The sequence below is a fragment of the Vipera berus genome (assembly GCF_964194415.1).
Source record: "Vipera berus genome assembly, chromosome: 1".
Classification (NCBI taxonomy): domain Eukaryota; kingdom Metazoa; phylum Chordata; class Lepidosauria; order Squamata; family Viperidae; genus Vipera; species Vipera berus.
The window spans coordinates 150,777,590-150,792,360 of NC_138202.1; the positions used below are offsets into that span (position 1 = coordinate 150,777,590).

Here is a 14,771-nt window from a genome sequence, read left to right on the forward strand (position 1 = left end):
CTAGGTAAAACAACAGTGATTAGATCATATATTTGGGTATTTGGAGCTGTTCCGGAGAATCCACTTTGTCTTTGCTTTCCTCAGAATATCTCTTTCTACATGTGCATACATTTTGATACTAATATACTGAATCAAGGCTGGTGACTTTCCTGGTTCTGTAAGAGTCTTTCTTCTAATTACCTCATTTTCACATACATATCCAGTTTACCCAAGACAAAATGCACAACACACTGAAAATGTTTATAATGTGCCCTTGTACCAAACCTTAAGCAATGGTAGCCCATGTGTGTGTTTGTGTGTCTCTCTGTGTATAATGTATTTTCCCCTGTAGCTTAAAAATCATAACAAAAAAGCATCCCTCTCTAAAAAAAACCCCACCACCCCACTCTTTTGCGTTTTTCCCCTTACATTATGAAGATCTAGCAGGTCAGAAATTAACTATGAACAATTGAGTTAACGAGGTGTTTACTGGAATTTACTGAAAACATAAACCAAGTCAAACTGTCTTCAATCATCAAACCTGTTTAACTATGATTAAGCCCTGCTGGGGTTTGCAGTCCTTATCTCTCTGCGACTACCGAATCCGCTGAGAAAATAGCAGGGCTGAGACTAAAATTTGAAGTCTGTAAGCCTTGAGAACTACAATTTATTTTTCTTTTGTTGGGCAAGTCGGCAAAATATAGAAACACCACACAAGAAAGATAGCTGTCATGTAGAGCCCTATAATATATATATATATATATATATATATATATATATATATATATATATATATATATATATATATATATATATATATATATATATATATATATATATATATATATATATGTGGCTTTCAAAATAAAATGGAACCACTGTCCAGTTCCCCACCCAAGAAACAAATTATTTGAACTGTAACTAATTGGCAAACTAAAAATTTGTTGTACCTTGTTTACATATATTTCATATGCAGGTGGCGTAAACATTGGAAATGCTTTTAATGTTCCAAAATGAGATGCTTTATAAGTTCACTTTGCATACTTTATTAAGGACTCTTGTAGCTAAAACACTGAGAATGAATTGAAAAAAAGCACAAAGTTCATTTGCAAAACGAAATTGTTTGGATGATTGGTTTGCGGTAAACATGATGAATCATATTGGTTTCCATAAGTAAAGAAAGTTTCCATTTTCCACGTATAATGATAATAATAACCAAGCCATAGACGCTCATATTCATAAGGGTTTTTTATTATTAAAAATCAAGTAATAGAACTTGCCTTGAAAACGAAGCGGGCAATTACTACCCAGACAAAACAAACTGTTCTACGTTGGTATACAGACAAATTCTTAAGTTAGGAATCTGTCTTTAAGAAAATTGGTTGTCTAAAAACCATTTCAGGATGGTTTCCAGAGACCTGAAAAGAAGAGGAGTCCAATTGGGAACAGAAACAGGAAGGCATCCAAAGATGCCTCGTGGATTTACATAAAGGTTTGGGTTAATCTCTCCCAATAGATTGCTCAAAATTAGCCAGTGAGCTCTGCAGAGGAGTGTGGTCTGAATTCTGGATATTCCACCTGAATTCAGGGCCAACTGCTACTTTTCTAGCCTTGATGCAAACAAGTATATACATGCCCATATGTATAGCCAAGTACCGGTTGAAATTTCCTGCAGGTGTTCATCAAGAACAGACATGTCAAACACAAGGCCCGGGGGCTGGATCAATTCCGCGAAGTGGTTTCATGTGGCCTGCGAAGCCATCCTGGAAACAGTGAGGGAACGGTCCCCACTGCCTTGGCCCTGGCCCAGAGACCCTCCTTCTGCCAGAGACCCTCAGATCTGTCCCACTCCTGCCCAGGCCCCCATAGGCACCCTTGATGCAAACAACGTAGAGCTGGCCACGCCCACCCAGTAGGCCATACGCACTCTAGCCACGCACACCCAGTAGGCCACGCCCACCCTGGCCATACCTACCCGGCCCCCTGAGGGCAACCGCAATGCTGATGCGGCCCTCAATGAAATTGAGTTTGACACCCCTGATCAAGAAAGATGATTTCCTCTAAAAATAATTAGACTGCAGCTTTAGTAAATTGTTCTAAGAAGTCCATTCAGCAATGCTCAAGATTTGGGGGCAGATGTGGGTGGGTGAGTGGGAAATAGGAGTGGGAAAGTCCATTGAAACTTGCTAGGCAATGCATTATTTTCAATATATTTTTCTCTCCAAAGGAAAAGAAAACACCACTAACTCAGTATCCAGCTTTGTTTTTGAATTATAATAGTTTATTTGTGCATTCTTACTGGTTAGGAAGACATTTTTTTTTAAAAAAATTAAAGGATTTTGACTATGTTGCAAAGCTTTATATTTTAAAAATTGTGGAGACCATGTCTCTCCTTGGAAGCTTAGGTGGCGGGATTTTGGGTAAGAGCTCTTTAGCATAAGCTGTGCTATGAAGTCCAGCTTCTCGGAGAGCCAGCTCAACACGAACTCGGGTATCAGAAATTATCTGAATCAAAAAAATAATACAATATGTCAATACAAGCCTCGTATAACCATTTGCTACAGTTAGAATCAATTCCAAGTCATGCCTCAGGAACACGGCCACCCCTCTGGTATTAGGGAGATAATTTGTGCCTAGGGTTATAAACATTTTAAATAATGTAACTGGAACCAGGTATTCTAATCTCCCCAAACTTTTAACTCTAATTCTTAACTTTTAAATGTTAATTCCTATTTCAAATTAGTTACTGTAATTCTTAGTGTTTATTGGACACCCCTTTTGCTAGATTTCTGGCTGATTTCAGCTATTTCATACCTTAGAACGTTATGTGCTTTAGCTGCTTTTTAGCTGTGTTGCACTTAACCCGTTTTGTACATTTTTTTCAATGTTTACTTTTAATCCTTATGCTTCCAGAATACTCTTTACTGGTATTATTCTATCAAAGTCCAGGTTTAGTCTTATTTGTGCATATACAGTATGCTGGTCTTAGTTGGCAACAATCACAATTTGATTTGAATCAGTAGAAATGCTATTTTTGAATACCGTCTGAACGACTGGCTTCTCCTGTACAAATCAAATGGTGATTTCAAATGACGGCCTGTGCCCTACCACTCCAGATACACTTAAAATGGACTTTCCTGGTGCCTACTCCCAAGCTCTGGAACTCTACCAAGGAGAATAGAGGAGTCACACTTTGCTTGTTCCTTTTGCTCTACGATTTTCATGCAAACAATGTTTGGGTTCACAGATTGCCCTAAACTGTGATGAAGTACGCTTGGTTTTGGCTTACTGCATGGCTATTTATATAAGAATGGCAATCTGCTGCACAAGCTACACACCTGCTCGGCACTGAATGTATGCAACACAAACAGAGGTTTCTGTAGAATAAATTCTTCTTCGGTTCCAATACCCATCCGTGCCTTAGAGGCCACTGTATCAGCCACCATCCGAGCAGGATCAAATTCTGCCACAATAGCAACCTGAAGAAGAAAGCAAGTAGGAAACACTTCAGTTATATTCCTGTTTTTCCCCACTTTCTTGAATAAGGTATACAAAAATTCTAAAGTTACAGTATCAGAAAATTACAGTCCAAAAATAAGCAAACAGGTAATTCAAAACCGAGAACTTCACCTGTGTCCTGCCATCCCTACTATCATATTACCAAGATGATGTAGATCATGCATCAAGGATGATCAAGGACTGTCTCAGTCCTATATCTAGAAATTGAAATTTCCAAATCTGGAAATCAGATTGAAATCGATAAAGGTAAGGCTTTAAAAATAAGCATTTTCAACTAACTTCAGAAGATAGGGATAGCCAATACCTTGTGGATCTAGGAGAGAAGTCACATGCTCCAATTATCTGCCATATCAACATTTGAGCAGTCATAGTTTACAGCAGTGGAATTTACTCAATTATCTTCCAAGACACCATTATATATTTGTCCAAACTAATTCTCAGAAGTATATAAAAACTAAGCCAAGGTTTATGTCTTCAGATAGTTTGACACAAGAGCAGTATAGGTAGTTCTCAACTTACCACCACAATTGAGCCCAAAATTTCTGTTGCTAAGTGTGACAATTGTTAAGTGAGTTTTGCCCCATTTTATGACCTTTTTGCCACAGTTAAGTGAATCACTGCAGTTGTTAAGCTAGTAACATGGTTGTTAAATGAATCTGGCTTCCCCATTGGTTTTGCTTTTCAGAAGTGGTCACTTCATCTCAGGACACGGCAACCGTCATAAATACGAACCAATTGTCAAACGTATGAATTTTGATCACATGGTCATGGGGATGATGCAATGGTCATAAGTCACTTTTTTCGGTGGTGTAATTTTGAACAGTCACTAAATGAACTGTTTATTGTAAGCTGAGGACTACTGTAATTGTAAACTGTTAGAAATCATTTGTGGTCATCGTAACTATTAAAGTTTCTTCTGTTAATCCACTTGTGCATCTCTTTTCTCTAACCACAATATCTCTTAGTTTTAGTTTTAGGTTTTGGGTTCATCTATCCTGAAACTATCCGCAAACATCAGTCCAAAGGCTTCGCTTCCTCCCTGGGATAAGTAATTAAAAAGTGATCAAGCTGAGTGTAGAATTTATGTTTCAGGACAAGACAAAGTCTTAATTTGTATCCAACTCACTTCTGAGAAGCAGCTTTGCCCAAAGTAGCCATGAAAATGGCTCCTAAGGAGAAATGTGCCACAGAAGGGACTTGGGACCATTAGAGATGACTGAATCTGGGTAAAGCAGAACCCACAGATATTGTACCTCAGATCACTCCTCTGATTATGGAGTCAGAGTTGGAAGCGATCTCAAAAGTCATCTAATCCAGACATGTCAAACACAAGGCCCGGGGGCCAGATCTGGCCCGCGAAGTGGTTTCATGCGGCCCGTGAAGCCATACTGGAAACAGTGAAGGAACGGCCCCCACTGCCTTGGCCCTGGCCCAGAGACCCTCCTCCTGCCAGAGACCCTCAGATCTGTCCCACTCCTGCCCAGGCCCCCATAGGCACCCTTGATGCAAATGATGTAGAGCTGGCCACGCCCACCAAGTAGGCCATACACTCTAGCCATGCCCACCCAGTAGGTCACGCCCACCCAGGCCACACCCACCCGCCCCCCTGAGGGCAACCGCAATGCTGATGCGGCCCTCAATGAAATTGAGTTTGACACCCCTGATCTAATCTACCGGTAACTCCTTGCTCAGTTCTGACAGAAGGCTATCCCGCTTTCATCTCAAGGTCACCAATGAAAGGGAACTATCATTTCATGATTTTTGTATCATTTGCAAATCTCATCTTTATCCCATCAATTGTTTCACCCATATCGTTAATAAAAAATGTGGAAGAGCATTTGTTTGACCAAAACACAACCGTGTATAATTCCACTTACTACTTATTCTACAAACTGGTGTGGAACCAGTCATCATCCAGGCAATAATGAAACCATCTAACAGTTGCCTCATCCAGCCCATATTTTCCCATTTTATTATGGAGGGCATAAGGGGAGGCTTGATTACATCAGCTTTCCAGTCTATCAAGGATTGATACCGGATACTTTTTCCATTTGTTTGGCATTCTAAACTAAGCATGATGACAAATAAAAAATTACTTCTCTTCCTTCAGTTTCTACCATTTTAATTGGCACGTACACCAAAAGGATGCAGGAACTGGCTTTTTAAAAACCTTTATTACTAATGAAAATAGACCAGAAAGCATTGAAAATGACTAACAGTTCTACTTTCATCTGATGAGTCACCACAGATATTAAAGCAATGACACGGAGAAGTTATGCAGAACTAATAAATGTAGTTCTTTTTCTAAAACTTTCATATTTGTAGCTGTTGTGGTTTCTTGGAAACACCCTGAGATAAAATTGGTTTTCACGTTTTCATCTGCACGGACTGGAGTGCAAATGTTTATGCAAAAAAAAAACACCACCTGATAAACAATTGGATGTTTTGCTTAAATATACCCCATCTCCTTTAATTTGCAGTCTAAAATTTCTTGTCATTATGCAACAGAGGCTAGATTTGGGGCAAGTTATTTATTTATTATTATACTGTTATCCCATGTTTTCAGATAATTTCCAAAGTGGCTCGTGCCAATAATAATAATAATAATAATAATAATAATAATAATAATAATAATAATAATAATAATAATAATAATAATAATAATAATAATAGATCCTGCCTTTAGGATTACTGTCCAAAAAGATCAAAAAGATGTTGAGACTCTAGAAAGGGTACAGAGAAGAGCAACAAAGATGATTGGGGGACTGGAGGCTAAAACATATAGGGAACGGTTGCTGGAATTGGGTATGTCTAGTTTAACGAAGAGAAGAGTGAGGGGTGACATGCTAGCAGTGTTCCAATATCTTAGGGGCTGCCACAAAGAAGAGGGAGTCTAGCTATTCCCCAAAGCACCCGAAAGCAGGACAAGAAGCAACAGATGGAAACTAGTCAAGGAGAGAAGCAACCTAGAACTAAGGAGAAACTTCCTGACAGTTAGAACAATTAACCAGTGGAACAACCTGCCTCCAGAAGCTGTGAATGCTCCAACACTGGAGGTTTTAAGAAGAGACTGGACAGCCATTTGTCTGAAATGGTATAGGGTTTCCTGCCTGAGCAGGGGGTTGGACTGGATGACCTCCAAGGTCCCTTCCAACTTCTTCTTCTTCTTCTTCTTCTTCTTCTTATTATTATTATTATTATTATTATTATTATTATTATTATTATTATTATTATTATTATTATTATTATTATTATATCATTATTATTATCATGATGATGATGATGATGATGATAATGGGAGGAGGATTGGAATGAAAAGAAGGGAGATCTGTTTCTCAAGTCCCCCCCCTCCCTGGAAAAAAAAGACCCAAGAAATATGAAGGAGCAATTTACATGCAGCAAAGACTGGACTGAGTTTCCCTTCCTGGTTCTCTCGCTTTAATAACAATATGAGCTTCTTGTTCTTTTGGCCTATGGGTGAGGCCAAGAACTGCCCCTTTCAACTCTGTATTCCCAGGGCATCCATTTAAAATAAGAGCTGTGGATGTCAGGCAACTGATTTTACGATTCTGGAAATGCAGATAACAATAACAAACACCCCCCCACCCCCGCAAAGCATCTCACTTTAGAAAGGGACTTGTTGAGTTGCTAGGCAGCCACCATGCAGAGAAACATGTACGTTGACCCTGGATTTCCCTGGGTCATTTACCCACTCACTTTCTGTCTTATTTTGCTACATGCTGTGCCCCAAATCATTTTATGCTGCCGAAATGTTTTGTCATGCAGTATATGTAGATGCGGGCTGGTGGTATTTGGACAGCAAGAAAACTAGCAAGGACGTAGAACATAAATCAACCTGAAATGTTCCTGACATATCTAATCAAGTGACTGAGGAAAAAAGACCAAGAAGTGAGCAAGAGAGCATTTTGACTGTGGCTTTCTTTGCTGGCAAGGGATCCGTCTTTTTGTCTTTCTAATAAGACAAATGGTTTTATTGGCTCCAATAATTAATATATTTCTGCATTCTATTGCCATATCATCAGGAAGAGGAGGACACATGAAGAATGAAAGCTGTCCAAATGCTATCAACTGCTCAACCTATAACTGAGGTTAATAGCAGCATTCTTTTTTTCTTTTTCTTTTTAAAGTGGATTCTTTAAAGTGGACTGCCTCCTGTGAAAAGATGACTGGGGAGCAGTAATTTTATAACCTGCCTTGGCTAATGCTTTCATATCAAAGCAATACAATCAAGCTTTAAGTGACTTGCCATCAGTGACTGTCACGTTTGTTAGGTAGCCTTTAAAATATGTGGAATGTAAAAGGTGGCATTAAGTTAATAGTAAGGTAATGCATGCATAGATTATCAGAGGAACATTTCTGTAGAATTACTGCTTTATGGAGTGGATGTATTCCAGCAGCAGCAGCAAAGGATAATGAGTTGTTTTCAACAAACTTTGAGACCCCAACAGCTTCCTACAAGGGTGTGGAGAAGTGAACAGAGACTATGTTCCATATACAGGTAGCCCTTAGGTAACAATGGCAATTGAGACCGAAAATTGCATTGCTAAGCAACGTGATTGTAAAGCCCGATGTCATGTTGACTGTGATGCTTAAGAATGGAAATTCTGACATTTCTAGTTGCTAAGTTTTTAAGTGTACCACTGTGGGTCATTAAGAGAGGTCGTCACATTGTTGCCATTTGTGATTTCCTGCTGGTTTACTCATTGACTTTGCTTGTAGGAAGCTGGGAAAAGTTGCAAATGATGATTGCATGATCATAGGATGCTGTAACTGTGAGCTGGGCCCCCGGATCGCAATCACATGTCCATGACAGATGTGGAAACTGACATAAGTGTGAGGACTGATCAAAGCTACTACTCATCCAATATTGTTCTAAGTTCAAATGGTTGCTGAATAAGTGTTCATTAAATAAGGGCCACCTGCATGCGGTAGTTTACATTTGCTGGTCAAAGGTAATTTTAAAAATCTGGTTCAGATTGGAGACCAAATTCTAGTTCTGAAAGGACAAGTTTCTTTCACGTAAATTCAAGGATGGCAGTTCGGAGCAACTATAGCTTTTAGTTTAAATTCAGAAAAACAACTGCTGCTTCATCTCCAGAGGCCACTGCTTGGTTTTTAGAAAAAGAATTGATGCAAGATTATTTGTTTTGCTGCTGTTGCCAAATTTGGCAATCAGTAATAGCCTGTGGATTACTGAGAGACATTTTATTGCTGCATTACCTGTACGCTCCAGGATCTGCGCTACCTATTTGCTTCCTAGCTGATTTTCCTTGTCTACCTCACAGCTGACTTTTACAGCCTTAAATAGCTTGGGGAGCCATTTAGATTGCCTCTCCTAGCCTGTCCTAATCCAGCTTTCAATATTTCAGGAGGAGGCTTTAGCCATGATGGACAATATTCATGAGTAACTTATCTATACAAAGGCCTCATCAAGTGTGGCTCCTTGTCAGGAATGTCCACCTTTCTCAGTGCGTTAGGAATCACAGTCAAGTCAGCTTCATAAATTGCTCGTAGCACATCTTTCCACCCAAAATTTGGGATGTTTTTGCTGCTATTGGTTTTAAAAGTGTAGGGTTTTAAATCATCAGGCGAATGTTTTTGATTTCTAATGCTGCAAATTTGCTTTCTTTTGTAATATCCTCTAGGATGCTCTAAAATAAAAATTCAGTAATCCAGTCTGCTCTCATCATTTGCATTGCACTATAATAATGATACCCTCCAGGATGGAAAATTGATCAAGATGCCATATGATTTTCTGATTTCATGCATCTTCTTCTCTGACTTAGCAGCCAGAGGAAGTCAATAAATTCTGGGTTGTGTCTACTGGCACTTAGCGGATAAAAGCTGCCCAAAAGCTAACAGCTACTCCAGGGAACATCTTGAAGAAGAACTGCTGGTGGTTTTCTCCAAAAAATAGTAAGGATCTGGACTCCAAAGGAAACTATTTAATTTTCTCTATGACTGGCAAGTATTTCTCTTTTTTAAAAAAACAAGTTTTATTAGTTTTTCAACTTACAACCTATATGTTAAGAAGGCATCATGCTACCTGAGTAGTAATCAACTGAGTAACAGAGTTTTCAATACATAGTTCGGATTACCTTATCACAACATCCTTCTCTATTTCCCTCAACATTCAATACAACGTATTTAAAGTAACAAATTTCTAGGAATAGCATGGTCAATTAGAGAGGATTTTGTCAATCCAATTTCGATAGGGTATATCTATATCCTGTTATTAAATTTTATCTAATTTTGATGTTAATTATAGTATCCAGGTTTAACCTTTAACATCCCAAGTAGTATTCACAACCAAAAGTTCCCTTATCTTATTACACCAAAGATTGTATCATCTAACATACACCAATAGTTAAATAGCTAGCTTCTACCTAATAAACATTGTTTATTTCATATCCTAATACATCACAAGTTACCAATTGGAGAGTCTAAATTTATCAATCTACTTCTACTTATACATAAGCAAGTTAGCAAGAAGGTTATCAATAAATAAATTTATAGTATTTGGAATAGGCTTAATAAATACTTAAACACATTTTAATTCTATCTCATGAATATTTTCTATTTCAGGCCCTAATAAGTCACTAATTGCTAACAAAATGACCTACGATAATTCTCTAGGAATTCATTTTTTAAATCTAACTCTAGGGTTTTTTTTTGCCAGTCGGGTTTCCAGATCCAGGGCTTTAAATTGCCAAGTAGGTCTTCATTTACTCGCATGCAAATTATTTGCACCAGAAGAGGCCATCCAACCATCAGCAATATACAAAGATTGAACCAGTTATAGTCATTATATTGTTGCCACGTTAATTCCACTCTCTTTATTTGCTCTGACATTTCTGTCTGCAGTTCAATCTGGATTCTTCTTCCATCTGGGTTGATCTGTTTTGAGTAGAAAATCTTATCCAGTTTTATAGTTAGTAATTGACTGTCCAAGCTTTCCACAGGTTGTCTTTGTTGGTCTTCGGCGTCTTCTATGTTGGCATCACTATCTTGCATGTAGTGTACTTCTGAAAATGTAGACTCCTTACCGAGGGTCAGCAGTTGAGTATTAGGTTTTCCTAGTTTGTTGTTGGTCTTTAAGATTGTCTGTCATAGTAGTAGTTCCTTGTACTTTAAAAACTGTAGGTTTTTGAGTAAAGTCAGGTTTTGGATATTAGTTTTTTCAGTACTTTGTTGTTGTTGCTTATATTCCTCTGTCTCAATATTAGTATCTTCCAATTTTATTATATTCTGAAGTGCAAGTTCTTTAGTTGCAGTCTGGGTTTCAATTTGTGACTTAAGGTTGGCATGTAAATTATTAAACCTGGAGATAGACATCTCAGTGGCTCTATAGATTGTTTCAAGTATAAGGTTATAGTCAAGCAAGGTTTGTGGCTGATCATTCTCCATTTTGTAGTATTTATAAATAGTCCTTAGTGGAGGCTATTTTTCAAACAAAAATCAGTAAGTGTCCACCTCCACAAGTCTAAGCCACATTCATCTCAGGCTGTTTCAGGTTTTTATCTCAAAGCCAAGGTTAGTCCAAAATGTAAACACTTGCTGTAACAGGCTTAGCCACTAGATTTCCCCAGAGTACTTCAAATCCTTTTCAGACAGAGTCTTATTTCTTTTTATTTATTTATACTAATAGGTTGTTGTTGTTGTTGTTAGCTGCGAAGTCGTGTCCGACCCATCGCGACCCTATGGACAACATTCCTCCAGGCCTTCCTGTCCTCTACCATCTTCTGGAGTCCATTTAAGCTCACGCCTACTGCTTCAGTGACTCCATCCAGCCACCTCATTCTCTGTCGTCCCCTTCTTCTATTGCCCTCGATCTTTCCCAGCATTAGGCTCTTCTCCAGTGAGTCCTTCCTTCTCATTAGGTGGCCAAAGTACTTGAGTTTTAGCTTCAGGATCTGGCCTTCTAAAGAGCAGTCAGGATTGATCTCCTCTAGGACTGACCGGTTTGATCGCCTTGCGGTCCAAGGGACTCGCAGGAGTCTTCTCCAGCACCACAGTTCAAAGGCCTCAATTCTTTGGCGCTCAGCCTTTCTTATGGTCCAACTTTCACTGCCATACGTTGCAACTGGGAAGACCATAGCCTTGACTATACGCACTTTTGTTGACAGGGTGATGTCTCTGCTTTTTAGTGTGCTGTCTAGATTTGCCATGGCTTTCCTCCCCAGGAGCAAGCGTCTTTTAATTTCTTGGCTACAGTCCCCATCTGCAGTGATCTTGGAGCCCAGGAAAATAAAATCTGTCACTACCTCCATTTCTTCCCCATCTATTTGCCAGGAATTGAGAGGGCCAGATGCCATGATCTTGGTTTTCTTAATGTTAAGTTTCAACCCAAGTTTTGCACTCTCCTTCTTCACCTGCAACAAGAGGCTCTTTAGTTCTTCTTCACTTTCTGCCATTAGAGTGGTATCATCTGCGTATCTTAGGTTGTTGATATTTCTTCCGGCAATCTTAATTCCAACTTTTGATTCATCTAGCCCTGCCTTTCTCATGATGTGCTCTGCATATAAGTTAAATAGGCAGGGCGACAGTATACAGCCTTGCCGGACTCCTTTCCCAATTTTGAACCAATCAGTGGTTCCGTGTCCAGTTCTCACTGTTGCTTCTTGACCCGCATATAGGTTTCTCAAGAGACAAATAAGATGGTCTGGTACTCCCATCTCTTTAAGAACTTGCCACAGTTTGTTATGATCCACACAATCAAAGGCTTTAGCATAGTCAATGAAGCAGAAGTAGATGTTTTTCTGGAACTCCCTAGCTTTCTCCATGATCCAGCGTATGTTGGCAATTTGATCTCTAGTTCCTCTGCCTCTTCGAAATCTTGCCTGCACTTCTGGTAGTTCTCGATCCACATACTGCTGAAGTCTAGCTTGTAGGATTTTAAGCATGACTTTACTAGCATGAGAAATGAGTGCAATGGTGCGATAGTTTGAACATTCTTTGGCACTGCCTTTCTTTGGAATTGGAATGTAAACTGATCTTTTCCAATCCTGTGGCCATTGTTGAGTTTTCCAAATTTGCTGGCAAATTGAGTGTAGCACTTTTACTGCATTGTCTTTTAAGATTTTGAATAGCTCAGCTGGAATACTGTCACTTCCACTAGCTTTGTTGTTGCTCAGCTTTTCTAAGGCCCACTTCACTTCACATTCTAGGATGTCTGGCTCGAGGTCAGTGACCACCTCATTGTGATTATCAGGGACGTTAAGCTCATTCTTGTATAGTTCTTCTGTGTAATTTTGCCACCTCTTCTTAATCTCTTCTGCCTCTGTTAGGTCCCTGCCATTTTGGTCCTTTATCATGCCCATTTTTGCATTAAACGTTCCCTTCATTTCTCCAATTTTCTTGAAAAGATCTCTGGTCCTCCCTATTCTATTATTTTCTTCTATTTCTTTGCACTGTTCATTTAAGAAGGCATTCTTATCTCTTCTAGCTATTCTCTGGAATTCTGCATTCAATTGGGTGTATCTTTCTTTTTCTCCCTTGCCTTTCGCTTCCCTCCTTTCCTCAGCTATTTGCAAAGCTTCCTCAGACAGCCATTTTGCTTTCTTGCATTTCTTTTTCTTTGGGATGGTTTTGGTTGCTACCTGTTGTACAATGTCGCGAACCTCTGTCCATAGTTCTTCAGGCACTCTGTCTATCAGATCTAATTCCTTAAATCTATTTGTCACCTCTACTGTATATTCAACAGGGATATGATTTAATTCATACCTGAGTGGCCTAGTGCTTTTCCCTACTTTCTTCAGTTTAAGCCTAAACTTTGCAAGGAGAAGCTCATGGTCTGAGCCACAGTCAGCTCCTGGTCTTGTTTTTACTGACTGTATAGAGCTTCTCCATCTTTGGCTGCAGAGCATATAGTCAATCTGATTTCTGTGTTGACCATCTGGTGATGTCCATGTGTAGAGCCGTCTCTTGGGTTGTTGGAAAAGAGTGTTTGCTATGATCATTGTATTCTCTTGACAGAATTCTATCAGCCTGTGCCCTGCTTCATTTTGCACTCCAAGGCCAAACTTGCCTGTTATTCCAGTTATCTTTTGGCTTCCTACTTTAGCATTCCAATCCCCCATGATGATAAGAACATCATTTTTTGGTGTTAGTTCTATAAGGTGCTGTAGTGCTTCATAGAACTGGTCAATTTCATCCTCTTCAGCACTGGTGGTTGGGGCATAGACCTGGACTACTGTGATATTGAATGGTTTGCCTTGGATTCGGACTGAGATCATTCTGTCATTTTGAGGATTGTATCCCAGTATTGCTTTTCCTACTCTTTTATTGACTATGAAGGCTACTCCATTTCTTCTGAAGGATTCTTGCCCACAGTAGTATACCTGATGGTCATCTGAATTAAATTCACCCATTCCTGTCCATTTTAGTTCGCTGATACCTAAGATGTCAATGTTCAGTCTTCTCATCTCTTGTTTGACCACATCCAGTTTTCCTTGATTCATGGATCTTACATTCCAGGTTCCTATGGAGAAAAAATCTTTACAGCATCGGACTTTCCTTTCACCACCAGACATATCCACAGCTGAGCGTCCTTTCGGCTTTGGCCCAGTCGCTTCATTCTTTCTGGCGCTACTAGTACTAGCCCTCTGCTCTTCCCCAGTAGCATATTGGACACCTTCCGACCTGAGGGGCTCATCTTCCAGCGTCATATCGTTTTGCCTTTTGGTACTGTCCATAGGGTTTTCATGGCAAAGATACTGGAGTGGTTTGCCATTTCCTTCTCCAGTGGATCACGTTTTGTCAGAACTCTCTGCTATGACCTGTCCGTCTTGGGTGGCCCTGCACGGCATAGCTCATAGCTTCATTGAATTACGCAAGCCCCTTCGCCACGACAAGGCAGTAATCCATGAAGGGGATACTAATAGGTAGAATAGTCCATTTCTGTGAATATAGGAACTTTGGGCCAAAAATAAAAAGGCAGTAAGTCTAATTAATCAGTATCATTTAGTACAGGGCTTTTTCTTTTCTCTCCCAATGTACACAAAGGCCGCTATTAAGGAGGGTGGGGGGAAAAAACAGAAATCCCTTCCCTTTCTCCTCGCAAGGGGAAGCAAATTCGGAAAGCTTTTGACAGGCAAAGTAGACAATTAGGAAAAGAAGAAGGCAATTCTCACCCAGTTTTCAAGTGCTTTCAAGTGCTTTGTTGTGCTTTTGGCTTCGGCAGGAAACGGCTAAACGATGGGCCATGGGAATGGCCGATCCTTTCTTCAGTTCAGAGAGTAGCTCCAAGCCGA

The 14,771-nt window shown here is 39.6% G+C and overlaps 1 protein-coding gene across 1 annotated transcript in view; it reads right to left on the minus strand.

The window, feature by feature from the left end:
- Positions 1-2,337: 2,337 nt before the first annotated feature.
- The window catches only part of CCDC148 (coiled-coil domain containing 148), a gene marked incomplete at both ends in the record, with an annotated part of 134,734 nt that continues 122,300 nt past the window's right edge, over positions 2,338-14,771 (minus strand). Inside the window, 2 exons of the mRNA XM_081312605.1 lie at positions 2,338-2,484; positions 3,318-3,458. Of these exons, the coding sequence (XP_081168731.1) occupies positions 2,338-2,484; positions 3,318-3,458 (288 nt within the window). The remainder of the gene's footprint in view (positions 2,485-3,317; positions 3,459-14,771) is intronic.